This window comes from Microchirus variegatus, assembly GCF_963457635.1.
Source record: "Microchirus variegatus genome assembly, chromosome: 16".
In the NCBI taxonomy this organism is placed as follows: Eukaryota; Metazoa; Chordata; class Actinopteri; order Pleuronectiformes; family Soleidae; genus Microchirus; species Microchirus variegatus.
This window is the reverse complement of record NC_139817.1, coordinates 18,505,474-18,519,148: the sequence shown is the minus strand read 5'-3', so window position 1 is coordinate 18,519,148 and position 13,675 is coordinate 18,505,474. Positions and strand designations below refer to the sequence as shown.

Genomic DNA, 13,675 nt, shown 5'->3' with positions numbered 1-13,675 from the left:
TGAGTGTGGGGTGGGGTGTGCCGTTTTTAAATATGTAAAGCACCTTGTGCTACATTTTCTAATGTATGAGAAGTTCTTTAAAAATAATGTTATTATTATATACTCCTGCACTTCCCCATTCCACCACCAAGTCTCCTTATCTACTTTCCTTCCAGACATCAAGTACTCTCCTACCTGTCTCCAGAACATTATATGTCAACATGTCAGCTAATTCTCCTACCTGTGATGCGGTTTTCACTGTCCCCCTGCATTTGCAGGGACTCAACATAGATGCTCTGGTTGCCGATGAAGCGAGCGCAGGCGATGCCTCGGTAAGGTTGACAGAAACCTTTTTCACGTGACCTGAAAATCAAAAACAAAGAAACACCGTGAACTTTAAATATCTCGACGGTGACACAGGAGCCATTTGGAATGCATTATGAATGGGGCCATTAAACAAAAAATGGACCAAGTTACAGATATGGACAAAGCTGAAGTTTATATGGAGTGTTTTTCACTTTGTGTTACAAGGTTTAAAGTAACAGTAACACATTTGAGATGTATATATTGTTGACAAAACATCAATACAAGCATAGATAAACAACACATTCAACACAATAATCAATCCAGCACAAAGCACAATGAGACATGAAGACCAGCACCTGGAGCAGGACCCAGTCTGGTGTTGAACTTGTTTTGTCCAACAGAGGGTGCTGCTCACATACCACTCGACCTCTTAACTACTTTGACTCTTCTGGTTTCATAAAAAAGTTTAGTTCTCTTAAATACCCATTTATTTTGCCTTGTAAACTTGTATCAAACTGGATTAGAATTTATCTATCCATCCATCTTCTATCGCCTTATCCTCCACATTTGAACAAACCCGTCTCTACAGATGTCCTAATCATAAGACAATAGAGAGAAATGAGCCTCAAACATTATATATGAATACCACTATAACACAGAAAAGAGGCTCAGTGTTGACACTAGTTAAGTGTGCTGGTCTTATTTTTAAGCTTGGCTCTCTGCTGGAGTCACTCCTGTGTTATGTTTATGCTGGAATTAGCCTGTAGTCCTGGATTAAGTCTTAATCCACAAAACAAACAGGCTAAGGCCAAAGCAGCAGATAAAAACACAAAGTAAATAGCTGCATGTTGGCTACAGTCAGATCACCACTTACAGCTGACCACTACTGGTCACAGAGCACAGGTCACTGCTGCTGCTCACAGTCTTTTTTCCATGTTTCTGTCATGGTTATTTTTATATTTTTAATGCTAAAATATTATTATCCTTGTTATCCATGAATTTTAAAATGTACTTGTATTATCATTTGTTGCATTCCTTTGAGTGTTATGATTAACTTCTATATTAACTCTTCTCTCTCTTCTGAGTATAAAAAGTTGAATTCATTATATGCCAAATAAATTACACGTTTTGAAATATTTCTAAAACATTTATGCTGACAGGTGGTCCAAAAAATCTGTGAAGAACTGTGTGTTCATTGAATAAACAAATCCCATTATATTCTTGCTAAATCTTGAATGTGGGCAGTAGTAAGTAAGTGTGTAATGTAACACAGCAACAGTAAACCTACTCATAAATAAATAAAGGTATTTGATTTGTCTTTTCATGCCTAAACAGGTTTGGAAAAGCACAAATGTAAACAAACACATTCACCAAGATACTTTGACAAGGCTGAACTACCATGACTTATTTCAAACTGAAATAAAGTTGGGCTGAAGTTGTCAAATCACATCTGGTACTTCAGATATGATCCAGGAAGAAGAGTCATGCGTTCATGAATATCAAGATAAAACACTGCAGTAGCTTCAATCAAAAATGAATACTCTTCATCCTCTGAACTCAGGACATTAAAGAAGTCATATTGTTGCCTGGTGAGATCAGCTCATTCAAAACGAGTTGGTCTGACTGAGGATATTACTCAGCATTCTTTCCAGCTCGGTGCAGGTCCATCCAAACCAACGGCTAAAAGTCTGACTGCTGTCGGAAGAATTTCTGCTGAGCCTTGTTTGTCCTGGTGAGCCAAAGCCACACAAGAGAGAGCAGAGAGAAAGGCTGCATGTCCTGTTTCCCTCATCATCATCATCATCATCAGCAGCAGCAGCAGCAGCTCCATTTATAACAGTCGAGGCAGTGGAGGTATGACGTGTCTTCACATATCCATTCTAGTTGTTTTCAGTGTAAATGAATCATTAGAATCAGTTAATTAAAAAGATTTGTTCAGTACTTCCTCCATGACCTCCATGACCTGAAATACAGTGGCGGGGGTTATGATGTGGCTCTGTTAAATGATGATTCCTTGCTAATTGTTGGATATTAACTCTCGTTTTTAGGTTTGTTAAAGGTCCCATATTATACCCTATTAACCCAAGTTAAACTAGGTCCTGGTGCCCGAATGAACATGTCTGTGTCATGCTTTAGTCAAAATATCATAAGGGTGAAGCACAATAGCAGTTCAATAACCCTGCCAAAACAGCCTTTTTCAGAACGCTTGGTTTTGTGCCTGGTCATTTACATGTGAATGGGACCCAGATAAACACACATCCACTGCTTCCAGGGGAGTGTCGATCTAACTTAAGCCCAATTTATACTTCTGCGTAAAGGCCACATTATACTTCTCCGACTGCGTATGCGTTATCCGACTGCGTCACCACGGAGACGACTCGAGCCTTCATACTTCTGCGTCGTGGTGACGGATACGCGCTGCAATTTCCCGCCCAATCAGTAGGGGTCGCTGCGCAAGGTTGTTGTGCTTCTGGCTACAGTGAGCAATGGCGTCGAGAGAGAAAGAGAGAGAAAGACTGTTGTTGTTGAAACAGTGGCCGTTTCTCACTTTTCTGTGTCATGGAACGCAGTTTTAAGATAATTTGAGGCGAGAAATTGGCCATTTAGAGTCTAAACATGTGCCGTTTGTGTTAAGATATGACGTATTTATATTTTGGCAGCGACGTTCTCGGCGGGGAATCAGCTCCGCCTCTGTGGACGCTGGGTGCGCACAGTGAGCCGGCACAGAGACACAGACTAATCAGTGGCCAAATGTCATTTATAGTATCAGCTCAGCTCACCTGGACCCTCGCCAGAGCAGGTGCTAAAAAAATGTACCAGGTATCAGGTACTATCACTCATAGGGAAGCCGGGGACATGTCTCCAGCACTATTTATGACAATTTGTCACTTTTAACAAGTGTTCTCTGCTGGTGTTTTGGAGCTGTGTGTGTGTATGTGAGGGTTGTGTGGGTTTTGCGCCGGCACGTTCCGGTCAGTAGTGATGGGATCGGCAGTTCATTTGAGTGTATGAACTGAAATGATTCATTCAAAAGATTTGTTCACCGAATCGTTCAGTGCTTAGCAGGAGCCCAGTGCGCTGCTACGTGACTCACGTCCTCCCTGAGTGCAGTACTTTGCGCCGCGGGTCATAGAGTGAGTTACAGCGCGGACGAGATTCATGTCCTCAGCCACAGTTCACCAGTTCTCTGTGTGTCAGTTCGTTCCTCAGCCACAGTTCACCAGCGGCCGGCGTCGTTTTCCGAAGATTCACGGGCCGGGGCTGTTTGTTACGGAATACTGTTGAGTGTGCTTATTGGATCTCAAGGTGTATTCTAAATGTAAAAAGTGATTCAGAGGCTGTTATAATAGCGCTCCTTTGCATTAGCTTGTGCTAACGTTTACAGTGCTTTACAGTGCTTTACATCACTTTTCAAACCACACTCAAGCTTCTGGTTATTGTCCCTGGCATTTTTAAAAACAAACTGATGCCCTTGCTATCCCTAAATAACCATACCGTGCCGTGTCGAGGCAAGGGGTGCCGTGCTCATGGAAAATGGAACTATAGTATTCATTTGCATTTTCATTAGTGTTTGTGACTCTTCTTTCAGGAGTTCAGACCTGCTGATTCTACGAGGAAGATGTGGAACTTATTTGTCAAGTTCTGAAGAAACACGGGCCATGACTTTTTTCTGAACTATGAACATGTATTAGCTAAATACACATTCATTTCACTTAAGTGTAAACATGACATAATTCAAAGTGACAGAATACAGAGAGGAGGATGTTGGAGGTTCAGTAAACACACAGAAATGTCTAAATTTGGTCATGTAATGTGTAAGGTGCTGGGAGTGAACTTTTCATAAGAAACTGTCTTTACTTCTCTTTACTTTTTTACTTTTACTTCTCTTAAACTTTTTTTTAAACAGAACTAAACATATTCACCATGCATGTGCAGCATATTAATGGGACACTGACCATTTATTATGTTAGTTTATTACAAAGCACTTTTATATTACTGTATATTCTACTATTAATAGGCCATACATTAAACATATACCTTGGTTAATGGTTAATGACAGTAAGTAAGGATATTATAGTAATAGCAATGAACACTAACAATGATCTCAATATGCTTCACTTGGTATGGACCAAGTAAATGGGTAGAACCACAGGACGGTTTACTGCTATTCTTCCTTATTAATATTTAATGTAGATAGATAGATAGATAGATAGATAGATAGATAGATAGATAGATAGATAGATAGATAGATAGATAGATAGATAGATAGATAGATAGATAGATAGATAGATAGATAGATAGATAGATAGATAGATATTTGTGTTGCTGTTTTGAGTGTGTAATCTGTTCACTTACGGTTCATCAGGACTGTGTGTGGGCATCTGTCCTGTGGAGCCGACACAAAATAAACATAAACATAAAAACTAAAGTGTTCACACTGCAAATATAGAGGTCAGTAGAGCCATGATCAATGTTTCTGGGGTACTGATAATAATAATAATAATGATAATAAGAATAATAATGCATTATATTTGAAGGGGCCTTTCAAGACACTCAAGGTCGCCTCACATCCTTACATGTACAGATTCGTACAGTGTGCATGGATGTCACATAACATTGGCGTGATTGAAATGAAAACATTTTGTTCACTAAAATGACTACAAATGAAAGTAATGACAAAATTGAGAAACCCCTAGTCCATATAGTGTTCCATAAACACAGAGTCACTGGCCAAGTCATGTGAAGCTTACCTAGTTTGACATAGAGGACGCCTGTTACAGAGATGACCTTCAATGAGTTGGAGGCAACACACTGATAATAGCCAGTGTCCGTTGTGTCCAGGTCTTGGATGCGGAGTTTGGACCCTGCCTCTGTCTTACGAATGGTTATGCGTCCCTGCTCCTGGACCACAGGAGCATCATTCTTCAGCCAGCGGATGGACGGTCGTGGATTTCCTGACACCTTGCAGTGCAGCATGGCTGTCTGGCCCTGGAAGTGGGTGATGTTGCTGACGGGCTCCTGGAACTCCAGAAAATAACCTAGAGGAAATGAATTAAAGAAGAGTATTGTTTAAGGGTTAGACAAGCATTAAACCTAAACAAAACTCACACTTGTGGTTATTAATGTGGAATTGTGTGTCGTCACAGAGATGAACAACCATTCACTCTCACACTCTCACAGTGGATCACCCTTCTATCCACACTTAACCTGCATGTTTTGGACTGTGGGAGAAGAAAAACGTATCCAAAAAAGCCACTGTATCTGTTTCATTAGGTTATTGAAAAAACTGCTGGCAAATGTGAATGTTTGTCCAACACTTAACTGTCTGTGTGAGTGAGTCATCGGATATGTTTTTATTTCTTTACTGTTGATTCAACAAAGTTTATGAACGTGAGGTCATCACATTATTTCCCATTTCTCAGAGGAGAGGAAAAACTCTCAGACTACAAACACTTTATTCTATTGATTTTTCTGTTTTTCACACAACCATAATGTTACATTTATTTACTTTGACTCATTGCATTGATGAGTCCACAGTGGTGGACAATATGGCTTCAAGAATTGACAGTTGAGCACCAAGAAGAGAGCAGGATGTGAGTGGCTAAAGGCAAAAGAGGAGAGAATAAACAGGTATATGAGGACAAAGGCAATAACATTAGCAGGCCACTCAGGACTGGGCAGCCAGCCATTCACATACCAATTGGAAAATGATTCCGGCAGCATTTCCTCTTTGTGGAGGGAGGACTGAAAAGTTACTGGCGACTCACCAACTGTTGATCCAAATAATGCTGCCTTAAGCAGTCATGGACTCAGACAGAGAGTCCTTTTATTCTCATGAATCTTGATCATACTTTTCATCAAAAAGTACATCCAATGACTGATTTACTTTTTACAGTTTTATTATTAAATGTATGGGATTTTTTTATTGGTGATTTTCACATTGTTGCTGGAGGTTCACCCCAGTTAAAAAACTTTTACTGTACTGTGCAATACTATAGCCAGTATATATGAGGTGATGTAATGTAATCATGTTTATTTTTCATGCAGTTAGTGAGAAAAGAGACAATCCACATTCACGTCCAATATGACAATGTTATGTCACAATCCTGACTAAATTATTTGTGATTCATAATATCATGATATCATGTAATGTGTATCCATCTGTGGTGGGTAAACATGTCCGGTTACTGAGTCTGTGACTTTTCATCATGTCCACTGACGATTCCGTCATCTTAAATCACTGAAATTAAAAGGGATTAAGAGGGATTGAAGTGAAAGATATTACAGCCCTCTGTTGTGTGTTGCCACCGCACCACCTTGGTTATTCGTGGTGCTTCGTGGCATTGAACATCAGGGAAAAATACAACAAATGTAATTTGAACTGAAACAACATAAAAGAGCTGATCAAAGGGTTTTTTATAGGAGCTCAGCTCATTTGGAGACATTTGCAGGACTCTTGACTCTGCTCACATCACTGTTAGCTCTGCAGATTCCTAAATAAGGAATTCAAATAAGAGGAGTAACAATGGTAAACACACACACACACACACACACACACACACACACACACACACACACACACACACACACACACACACACACACACACACACACACACACACACACACACACACACACACACCCACCCACACACACAGTGAGCACCATCTGCACTGTGTGTAACAGAAACGACTCTGGTGTTTACGCAATGGAAAACAGAGATCTGTGTGCCCAGACTCCCAACCAGGCCACAGCAGAGATGTCAGAGCAACCAGACCATGAGTGATGATATCACAGCAGCTCTTTAATTAGACAGTTTGCATCTGTCATTAAGGGATGTAGGGAAACTTTCGAAATGAGAGAGGTGTAAGTGCAGAACAGGAGGGGAAGATAAAACAACCAAACACAGCAGTGATTAAAAGAGTCAACACCACACTAACTCTTCAGTATCAAAGCTACTCTGCCTTCAGGGAATCTCATTTTCTCTTTTGACAAATTCGAATCCCCGTCACCAGGCTCAGGCTACACTCAAACTACTCTGTTTTCATGTAAACACCAAAATAGGTCACAAAGTTGCTGGCAAGGCCACAATTTTATAATGTGATTTAAAAAAAACGTGAATGATTCAACGTTGAGCATTTGGAACAGCCAGGAGGTCTGAGGATCTTATGTGCAGTGGCTCACATTGGGTTAACATCTCTGAATGCAGATCATTTAAATACTGATTATTTTAAAGCCCAACTTTGCAAGTCTGGTCGCTTTTTCCACTCTATACACAGCTCCCCCCACAGTTTCATGAGTAAATATTTTTAACACACCACTGTAAACATCCATCCATCCATTGTCTACCTCTTTATCCTCACTGTCATAAAAACTCTCCCCTCCTTTACCCTCTGACCATTTCGCTCAGCATCAATTTTTCATGCTTCTTTGTTTTTCAATTCTCGCGGCTCGATAAAAGCAATGGCATCTAGTCCCTTTTCAGACTAACTGTAGATTATTTTCATTAACAGTAGTTGGTAACACTGTCAAACAATCGCCAAACACAGCACTATGATGAAGATAGAGACAGTTGTCACATGAAAAAACAGCATTTTGAGAATGTTTCCGCTCTGGGACCCATTTTCTAAACTACAGTTTCAGGTCGCCTAAAACACACCTCAAACCTCAACAACTCCCTCAGCTCATGATCCCAGACAAGTGCCTGCTAAATCTGTCCTGTTACAGGCCCCTGTACACCATTTTCAACCAAAGTTTTCAGTGTAATCAGGGAAAACTGTTCCAAATCTATTATAATTGTGCCTATTTGGCTCTCACAATAAAAATGTATAACTATATGTCTAAATAATGTCTTATGTCCATCCAAACTGACCCACTGGTATATACTGTAGTTAATATTTGCACTACCACAATATTTGTTTGCGTAAGCTGATGTGTTGTCAAGTCAGCTCTGTCCTCCCCCTCTGTCGTTCTCATCACAAGTTCTTGTCATAATTATAGTAGCTCTGAAATTAGAGAAGGATAATATATTACCAACATCATACGTGCTTAAACGACAATACAGCTATTTATTTATGTCCACAAAACACTGAATATCATCAAAGTGGGCAGGTGCAGCTGTATGCCCACTAATGCCCACTGCTGCTCGCGGTCGGCAGCTTTCAGCAGTGCTGTCACTAAATACACCAGACTCCTCTGTTAAATATTGACATTTTAAACAGTTCTTTGCTAAATGTTGGAGATTAACGGATGTTTTCAGGATTTCTACAGTTCACGATTCTTCCAGTGACGACACTCTCTGACCAATCCAGGGACGGCAGTCTGACAAAGTCCCGTATAGTATCGGCTCAGCTGGCTTGAAACATCCTAAGAGTAGGTCAAAAAATGCCAGATTCTATCACTAATGGAAATGCAAAAAAAAAAATGCGCTGAGTCAGAAAACTACTGTTGTAAGAGCCAGGCAAGTGTGTGTGTGTGTGTGTGTGGGGGTGTGTGTGTGTGTGTGTGTGTGCGTGCGTGCGTGCGTGCGTGTGAAGAGAGGCTGGCGTATGGGCAGAGTTAGCATTAGTCACTATAAAGTGGGGTACATATGTGTTGTGTTCCAAGCGTAGAGAGAAATAAATGCTCAGACTCCTCTAGATCACCTGAGTTTCCACCTGCTTCCCAGAAGCAGAGCAGGAAAGTTAACACCACATTGAAGATAATCAACTACAATGACAGTATGTAGTTATACATACTGTCATTCCTAATTTGTCGCCTGGGGTCACATTTTTATTGGCTCCAACTTTAGTTTGAGGAATACTACATAGATGTGTAGTAAAATAATTTCTAGATCTTAACATGTTCTAATCATATGTGAAATACTAAAATTTGGAGTTCCAGATACCAATATGTCAATATGTAGATAAAAGCCAACCTCTCTGAGAGAAGCATGCTTATTATGCCTAATGACGTGGTGTCTGCTGATATTACAAGCACTGTGGAACAAAAACAACTTGGCCTTGTGCTGTAAGCATCTCCAATGAAGGAGTAGAGAACACGCTGCACAATGAACTCTGCATGTCAAAGGTCTCTGCTCGGTCAGAGCTTTTGACCCCTGACAAAAAAGCACACCAGGCTGGTCATGTCACAGGATTTAGATTTAATAAATGTGAGGTCAAAGATTGTGCATAAATCAGGGGAAGTAAAGGAATGATATCCCCACAGTTTATACCTTCACCTCTGTACATCTAGTAAAGGTTGTCCCACTGACCTCAACACCATGTTAAAGCGACCTAGACCGGAAGTTCAAATAAACGCTGTTTTTTAGTTTGTGTCTGCGTAATTACCTTGTTTAAGAAGCCCTGAAGGTTCTAAACAAACAGTTCAGCCACTGCTGAGAACGCTGTGTAATCTCGGGCTCAGTGAGATCTCTGAAAAAACTTGGTCCGGTTACGTAAACAGCAGTTCTCCCGGACATCCGGTTGCAACCGCAGAAGAAGAAAAACGTCCATTGTGGAGGTGTTTCACGAGCGACAGTGTCTTCTGACTCTGGGTCTGACTCCGGGTCAAAGTCATAAAAGGGACAGCGGCGGGGAGTCGTGACGAAGCTATTTTTAAACATTGTTAAAATAATGTTTTGATAATGAGGAGCAGTGCATCCACCGTTCCGGAGGGGGTAGCTGCGATTCTGAGAGCGGATGTGCTGAATAGTATTGGCCAATCACAAGACTCTGTCTTCTGGGGGTGAGATTTATGTCTGAAATATCGTGTCTCAGCACGGCATCAGAAAAGAGGATTTCTATCGGCTCATTTACAGCAACTAGGAGGTTTTTGACCATAAAAACAAGTTAATGTATGTAAGTAGACCTCCATAACTAACATATGTGTGCAACAGGACCACTCTAGGTCCGCTTTAAGGTAATTGGCCACAACATGACATGTCTTTTATGTTAGTGTAGGCTTAAAATCTCTGTCAAATAACACCAAGCACGACCATTAATTAATTTAAGGGCAAACAATACAATTCTAAAATGAAGAGAGTAGAGAACAAGGGTGATGTGTTCACATTGAGGGGTGTTTGTTATGAAGCGAGCAGCTGGGGCATGAAATGGAAGATCGGCTAAAACATAGAACTGCAGTGCAATAATCCATTTTGAGCTAATACAAGAATGAATGGCCTTGTCAAGGTTTGAGTCAATCTGATTATCAAATTTCAAACTGCTTCAAACTCAAAAATCATTCCCAGATTTTTGCACCTGGCCTGAAATGAGAAGCTTGACATAGAAATGCGCTCCTGTTTAACTTTTTGTGTGCTCAGTGTAGCAGCAGCAGCATGGGGCCCCACCATACAGATAAGAAGATCCTGTGTTATGTCACATAGTCGACACAGACACAAACATGTGTGAATTTTGGCAGCGTGTCAGCATGACATTATGGGGTCATAGGTGAGACATATCATACAACAGTGTCAGCCTCTTATCTGCTCACACAGGCTTTCCCCATTAACACAAACATTTACACAACACTGGGCAACTTAATGGCTCAGTGATTTAGGTTTTAACAAATGTCTTCATTTACACGAAACTCCCCAAAACTACTCTAAATGCGATAATTCACTCTATTCATTCCATGCCCGTACACGGTGCTGTAATAATAGAGAAATGCAACACAAATGGAGAGGGAGAAGTTGAATGTGTGCATAAAGGAGTGCATTGAAACCAAGGAGTTTACTGTGGAACACAATGAACCACCTGATCACACACATTTTCACCCTGGCTCACTCATTTATGACCTTCTTTGAAGTTGTCACCATGGTGGAGGTGTTCTCCCTGGACAACAGGACTAAAGCCCAATTTATACTCCTGCATAAAGCGCACCTCTGCGTCGTCTCCGACTGCACGAAATATTTTTTATGTGTCCGTCACTCAGGCAAGGGACAACGGAGACGGCAAGAGCTGCGTTTGGTCCTCAGAACAGACCGAGCTAAGCTGCTCTGTGCCGACTCACAGTGCGCACCGAGCGTCCACAGAGGCGGAGCTGATCACCGCCGACAACGTCGCTGCCAAACTATAAATACGTCATATCTTAACACACACAGCACATGTTTAGACTCTAAATGGCCAATTTCTCGCCTCAAATTATCTTAAAACTGCGTTCCAGAAAAGTGAGAAATGGCCACTGTTTCAACAACAAGTCTTTCTCTCTCTTTCGCTCTCGGACGCCATAGCTCACTGTAGCCAGAAGCACAACAACCTTGCCCAGCGACCCCTACTGATCGGGCGGGAAATTGCAGGGCGTATCCGTCACCATGACGCAGAAGTATGAAGGCTCGAGGGGTCTCCGTGGTAACGCAGTCGGATAACGCATTACGCAGAAGTATAATGTGGCCACAACAGCGTAGCAACTATATTACTGAATGTGTATGACTGGCTTCCTGTGAAACAAATAAACAAAAGTGTTTTACTGTTGATGGGAGAATCTGAGAATCCTATGTTGGGTTTGTAAGGTTGCGCTGAGTTGGAAATCTGACTTCCTACCTACAACTAAAGTTCACAAGTGTGTGTCTGTGTTATGTTTTTAGAGGCTGCTGCTTGTTTAATGAATGAAGACATGTCAAGAAGAAATATGAGAAGAAAAATTTGCTCCATGTTTGACAAGTGGGCCAGCGGACTCTCCTTCAACCAGAGTCCCTCATAAAGAAATCTAGTGAGGAAAGCTTCAGTTCTATGAGGGCATCTAATGACAACCCATTTACACAGTCACAAAGGGGAAACAGGGAAAAAAAACATCTGCCAGTCTATATAATTGTAATAACTTTATCTAACTCAGTGTATTTGTAAGCAACCCAAAAAAAAGAATGTGTATGAAAATGTGTCTGCAGTTTGTTGTGATGTTTTGCTTTTCATAGGCACACACATGATCAGCAGCACATCCAATATGTGCAAATATAATTCAACATAATTCAATTAAAGTCTGCAATCTTTTGGCATCTAATCCATTCCACTGATGTCCTAATGGGAGCAGTAGAAAAGATGTCTCAAGATGATCTTTGATCAAATGGCGCTTTTCCACTACCCAGTGCATTGTTTTGTTGTCTTTCCATTAGTGATAAGAACCTGGTACCTGTTACTTTTTTTGCTACATATTCTTGCGAGATGCCAAGCGAGCTGAGCCAATACTATATGTAGCGTTGACAAAAGAATCAATGTGAACAATGCCAAAGTGTTAAAAAAGACTTTAAAAAAACAAAAAAATGCATTAAGGCATTAATCTCCAACATTTAGCAAGGAAATGTCTACTATCTCAACACTGAAGATTCCAGAATGAACATCAGTGCCTTGAACATCACTCTAACCAGCCTGTTCTCATGAAAGATTCGTACTGAAAGCTACGAAAAGTGATGGAAGGTGTTTTTCCTATGCTTTCGCAAGTATTTTTTTTGCCACAGAGCCGTGGTCACGTGACGATGTGCTTTAACTCCTAACCCTGTCCCTTAACTTTACCCTAAAGCCCAATTTATACTCCTGCGTAAAATGCTCTACTTAGGTTACGCAGAGCCCTCTGTGTCGACGGAGAGTCTCTCGGAGAGTCACTGCGTCGTCTCCGGCTGCACGAAATATTTTTTAAGTGTCCGTCACTCCGTTAAGTGACAACGGAGACGGCAAGAGCTGCGTTTGGTCCTCAAGACAGACCGAGCTAAGCTGCTCTGTGCCGGCTCACAGTGCGCACCGAGCATCCACAGAGGTGGAGCTAATCACCGCCAACAACGTCGCTGCCAAACTATAAAAACGTCATATTTTAATACACACAGCACATGTTTAGACTCTAAATGGCCAATTTCTCGCCTCAAATTATCTTAAAACTGCGTTCCGTGACACAGAAAAGTGAGAAACGGCCACTGTTTCAACAACAACAGTCTTTCTCTCTCTTTCTCTCTCGGACGCCATTGCTTACTGTAGCCAGAAGCACAACAACCTTGCGTGGGGACCCCTATTGATCGGGCGGGAAATTGCAGTGCATATCCGTCACCACGACGCAGAAGTATGAAGGCTCGAGTGGTCGCATTATGCAGTCTGAGAAGTATAATGTTGACCGTCACCATAATCATAACAGTCACCGTAACGCAACCTAAATCTCCGTAATAACTGAGAAACCGTTCACAGAGCTCGAGTGTGCATGCAATCATGCTCATGTCATTGGATTTGATAATGCACAAAAAATATGGTACATACTTTTTGGTATGTTTTCATACAAACCCTTCATGAGAATACGTTGCTCATGGTAGTTCCAATAATAAACAATTTCACTGAAATACTAGGGCCTCAGTGAACATGTTAAACACACTTAATACAGGTTAGGTATATCAACAATGTGCCTCCAAGCTGCTCCTAAAATAAGGAAAAACTTC

The 13,675-nt window shown here is 41.2% G+C and overlaps 1 protein-coding gene across 1 annotated transcript in view; it reads right to left on the bottom strand.

The window, feature by feature from the left end:
- ror2 (receptor tyrosine kinase-like orphan receptor 2) overlaps positions 1–13,675 on the bottom strand; it is a gene marked incomplete at both ends in the record, with an annotated part of 31,760 nt that overhangs the window by 12,007 nt on the left and 6,078 nt on the right. Inside the window, 3 exons of the mRNA XM_083902363.1 lie at positions 221–342; positions 4,642–4,672; positions 5,037–5,324. Coding sequence (XP_083758489.1) covers positions 221–342; positions 4,642–4,672; positions 5,037–5,324 — 441 coding nt within the window. The remainder of the gene's footprint in view (positions 1–220; positions 343–4,641; positions 4,673–5,036; positions 5,325–13,675) is intronic.